This window comes from Oncorhynchus clarkii, unplaced genomic scaffold (assembly GCF_045791955.1).
Source record: "Oncorhynchus clarkii lewisi isolate Uvic-CL-2024 unplaced genomic scaffold, UVic_Ocla_1.0 unplaced_contig_14128_pilon_pilon, whole genome shotgun sequence".
In the NCBI taxonomy this organism is placed as follows: domain Eukaryota; kingdom Metazoa; phylum Chordata; class Actinopteri; order Salmoniformes; family Salmonidae; genus Oncorhynchus; species Oncorhynchus clarkii.
The window spans coordinates 107,501-112,500 of record NW_027258073.1 but is presented as its reverse complement, the minus strand read 5'-3'; the positions used below and the strand labels follow the sequence as shown (position 1 = coordinate 112,500).

General features: G+C 49.3%; 1 protein-coding gene across 2 annotated transcripts in view; it reads right to left on the bottom strand.

The window, feature by feature from the left end:
- LOC139395217 (cdc42-interacting protein 4 homolog) overlaps positions 1 to 5,000 on the bottom strand; it is a 38,510-nt gene that overhangs the window by 5,004 nt on the left and 28,506 nt on the right. The window contains exon 10 of one of the 2 annotated variants that reach the window (XM_071142863.1): positions 2,974 to 3,063. The exons of the other annotated variant lie outside the window; for it this stretch is intronic. Coding sequence (XP_070998964.1) covers positions 2,974 to 3,063 — 90 coding nt within the window. The remainder of the gene's footprint in view (positions 1 to 2,973; positions 3,064 to 5,000) is intronic. 2 annotated transcript variants of the gene reach the window in all.

Genomic DNA, 5,000 nt, shown 5'->3' with positions numbered 1-5,000 from the left:
AACGCTGTAATAACTAGCCCACGTCTCCCCCAATCTAACGCTGTAATAACTAGCCCACGTCTCCCCCAATCTAACGCTGTAATAACTAGCCCACGTCTCCTCCAATCTAACGCTGTAATAAATAGCCCACGTCTCCCCCAATCTAACGCTGTAATAACTAGCCCACGTCTCCCCCAATCTAACGCCGTAATAACTAGCCCACGTCTCCCCCAATCTAACGCCGTAATAACTAGCCCACGTCTCCCCCAATCTAACACTGTAATAACTAGCCCACGTCTCCCCACGTCTCCCCCAATCTAACGCTGTAATAACTAGCCCACGTCTCCCCCAATCTAACGCTGTAATAACTAGCCCACGTCTCCCCCAATCTAACGCTGTAATAACTAGCCCACGTCTCCCCCAATCTAACGCTGTAATAACTAGCCCACGTCTCCCCCAATCTAACGCTGTAATAACTAGCCCACGTCTCCCCCAATCTAACGCTGTAATAACTAGCCCACGTCTCCCCCAATCTAACGCTGTAATAACTAGCCCACGTCTCCCCCAATCTAACGCTGTAATAACTAGCCCACGTCTCCCCCAATCTAACGCTGTAATAACTAGCCCACGTCTCCCCCAATCTAACGCTGTAATAACTAGCCCACGTCTCCCCCAATCTAACACTGTAATAACTAGCCCACGTCTCCCCGAATCTAACACTGTAATAACTAGCCCACGTCTCCCCGAATCTAACGCTGTAATAACTAGCCCACGTCTCCCCCAATATACCGCTGTAATAACTAGCCCACGTCTCCCCCAATATAACGCTGTAATAACTAGCCCACGTCTCCCCCAATCTAACGCTGTAATAACTAGCCCACGTCTCCCCCAATCTAACGCTGTAATAACTAGCCCACGTCTCCCCCAATCTAACACTGTAATAACTAGCCCACGTCTCCACCAATCTAACGCTGTAATAACTAGCCCACGTCTCCCCCAATCTAACGCTGTAATAACTAGCCCACGTCTCCCCCAATCTAACGCTGTAATAACTAGCCCACGTCTCCACCAATCTAACACTGTAATAACTAGCCCACGTCTCCCCCAATCTAACACTGTAATAACCAGCCCACGTCTCCCCCAATCTAACGCTGTAATAACTAGCCCACGTCTCCCCCAATCTAACACTGTAATAACTAGCCCACGTCTCCCCCAATCTAACGCTGTAATAACTAGCCCAGGTCTCCCCCAATCTAACGCTGTAATAACTAGCCCACGTCTCCCCCAATCTAACGCTGTAATAACTAGCCCACGTCTCCCCCAATCTAACGCTGTAATAACTAGCCCACGTCTCCACCAATCTAACACTGTAATAACTAGCCCACGTCTCCTCCAATCTAACGCTGTAATAACTAGCCCACGTCTCCACCAATCTAACACTGTAATAACTAGCCCACGTCTCCACCAATCTAATGCTGTAATAACTAGCCCACGTCTCCCCCAATCTAACGCTGTAATAACCAGCCCACGTCTCCCCCAATCTAACACTGTAATAACTAGCCCACGTCTCCCCAATCTAACGCTGTAATAACTAGCCCACGTCTCCACCAATCTAACGCTTTAACATTTGTGAGATGTAGTGAACAATTGCACACTTCAGGAGACAGGAGATATTATTGGGACGCACCCCAGACGTTGAGGTCCACAGTACTGCTGGTTGTTATCTTTGTCCTCTCAACACCTCCAGAGTACTGATTGGTGGAGGCCTGGATTATATCTAACCACAGGAAGGGTTACCATGTTAACTACCAAGGAGAGAAGAACACCAGTCAGTACTGTGGAGGTGGAGGCCTGGATTATATCTAACCGTAACCATAGGAACCCTGATCTAAACCGTAACCATAGGAAGGGTTACCATGTTAACTACCAAGGAGAGAAGAACACCAGTCAGTACTGTGGAGGTGGAGGCCTGGGTTACATCTAACCGTAACCATAGAAACCCTGATCTAAACTGTAACCATAGGAAGTGTTACCATGTGCTTGTCAGCATTTATCCTCTGGAACTTGAGAAGGAAGGACACTCATCGTGAGACACACACACATAGATAAACAGAAACACACATGTATTGTGACATCTTCAGACATTGTAAACAAACAACAAAATGTCCTCATCCACCAATCAGCATTGGGCTTACCTGTCCATCTAGCCCAGGGCTGTCCAATCCTGGTCCTGGAGGTCCCAAACACTTCTGGTTTTCATCCCCTCCTTCTAATTAGGGACTAATTCACACCTGGGACACCAGGTGAGTGTAATTAACTACCAGGTAGAAACAAAGACAAGAAGTGTTTGGGCCCTCCAGGAACGGAATTGGGCAGCCCTGATCTAGCCAATCAGTCTCTGTTGTTGGAACCTTGGACCCCTGTGACTCACCTGAGTATGCTGGTTACCCAATACACTGATCGGGGACCAGTTTTCCTCCCATAATCCTAACCGGATCCATTAGATACTAATCTAAGCACTGATCTAGGACCAGATTACCCTCCAACAATCCTAACCTGAATCATTAGATACTAACCTAACCACTGATCTAGGACCAGATTACCCTCCTACAATCCTAACCTGAACCATTAGATACTAACCTAACCACGGATCTAGGACCAGATTACCCTCCTACAATCCTAACCTGAACCATTAGATACTAACCTAACCACTGATCTAGGACCAGATTACCCTCCTACAATCCTAACCGGATCCATTAGATACTAATCTAAGCACTGATCTAGGACCAGATTACCCTCCTACAATCCTAACCTGAACCATTAGATACTAACCTAACCACGGATCTAGGACCAGATTACCCTCCTACAATCCTAACCTGAACCATTAGATACTAACCTAACCACTGATCTAGGACCAGATTACCCTCCTACAATCCTAACCTGATCCATTAGGAGGGGAAACACCAAACTGTCCTCAGATCTAGGGAGACTCACCGGTCTGTGCAGAGCCCTGAAGGTAGCAAGGCGAGGTTTGACAGAACGGTTAAACTCTCTCAGGCAGAAAGAGAGAGGGGCGCGACCCAGCTTAGAGAGGGGGAAGGGGTTAGGGGGAGGGGGCAGAGATAGAGGGGTATGAGACCTGGGGAGGGAAGGACGAGGAAAAGGAGGAAGACAAGGTGGGAAAGGAGAAAACCACTGGAGAAGGAGAGGTAGACACCATAAAGAAAAACAAAGAGGATTAAGGCTGAGAAGAGAGAAGAAAATACCCTGAAGAAACACTATGTAGAGACATAGAATCATTACACACACACACACACACGCACACGCACACGCACACGCACACGCACACGCACACGCACACACACACACACACACACACACACACACACACACACACACACACACACACACACACACACACACACACACAGACACACAGAGAGAGAGAGAGCTCTTTGAATTGAGAGAGAGAAAGAGACACCGCTAGAATTGGCCCCTCAGGTGTAAGAGGGGAGCAGAGAGGTGTGGAATGTGTCTGTGTATAGAGGGGGGTCTGATTACCCAACACTAAGAACTATCCATGCCCCTGACCAGGCTTGTCCAGTGACAGAGAGGAAGGATGAACAGAATGCTGTAGCCCAATGACAGAGGAAGGATGAACAGAACGCAGAGGACAGGAGGGAGACGAAAGAAAACGGGTGGGGTTATATCCTTCCTGTTTGGCCCTGTCCGGGGGTGTCCTCGGAGTGGGCCACAGTGTCTCCTGACCCCTCCTGTCTCAGCCTCCAGTATTTATGCTGCAGTAGTTTATGTGTCGGGGGGCTAGGGTCAGTTTGTTATATCTGGAGTACTTCTCCTGTCCTATTCGGAGTCCTGTGTGAATCTAAGTGTGCGTTCTCTAATTCTCTCCTTCTCTCTTTCTTTCTCTCTCTCGGAGGACCTGAGCCCTAGGACCATGCCCCAGGAATACCTGACATGATGACTCCTTGCTGTCCCCAGTCCACCTGACCGTGCTGCTGCTCCAGTTTCAACTGTTCTGCCTTATTATTATTCGACCATGCTGGTAATTTATGAACATTTGAACATCTTGGCCATGTTCTGTTATAATCTCCACCCGGCACAGCCAGAAGAGGACTGGCCACCCCACATAGCCTGGTTCCTCTCTAGGTTTCTTCCTAGGTTTTGGCCTTTCTAGGGAGTTTTTCCTAGCCACCGTGCTTCTACACCTGCATTGCTTGCTGTTTCTGGTTTTAGGCTGGGTTTCTGTACAGCACTTTGAGATATCAGCTGATGTACGAAGGGCTTTATAAATACATTTGATTTGATTTGAAAACAGAGATGGGTAGAGGACAGTAGGGAGACGAAAGAAGAGAGATGGGTAGAGGACAGGAGGGAGACGAAAGAAGAGAGATGGGTAGAGGACAGGAGGGAGACGAAAGAAGAGAGATGGGTAGAGGACAGGAGGGAGACGAAAGAGAAGAGAGATGGGTAGAGGACAGGAGGGAGACGAAAGAAGAGAGATGGGTAGAGGACAGGAGGGAGACGAAAGAAGAGAGATGGGTAGAGGACAGGAGGGAGACGAAAGAAGAGAGATGGGTAGAGGACAGTAGGGAGACGAAAGAAGAGAGATGGGTAGAGGACAGGAGGGAAGGGCTGGTCTATTGTACCTGGCTCCTCTTTCTCAAGTGACAGAGCTTAGTGCACGCTTTGGAGTGGGGTAGTGTAGGGTGCAAGATTCATCCGTGGGGCCGAAACGTTATTATAATAATAAATGTGTACCCAATAGACCGTCTCCCGGCAAGGCCAGGAAGAGACCGTCTCCCGGCAAGGCCGAGTAGAGACCGTCCCCCGGCAAGGCCAGGAAGAGACCGTCCCCCGGCAAGGCCAGGAAGAGACCGTCCCCCGGCAAGGCCGAGTAGAGACCGTCCCCCGGCAAGGCCATGAAGAGACCGTCCCCCGACAAGGCCGAGTAGAGACCGTCCCCCGGCAAGGCCGAGTAGAGACCGTCCCCCGGCAAGGCC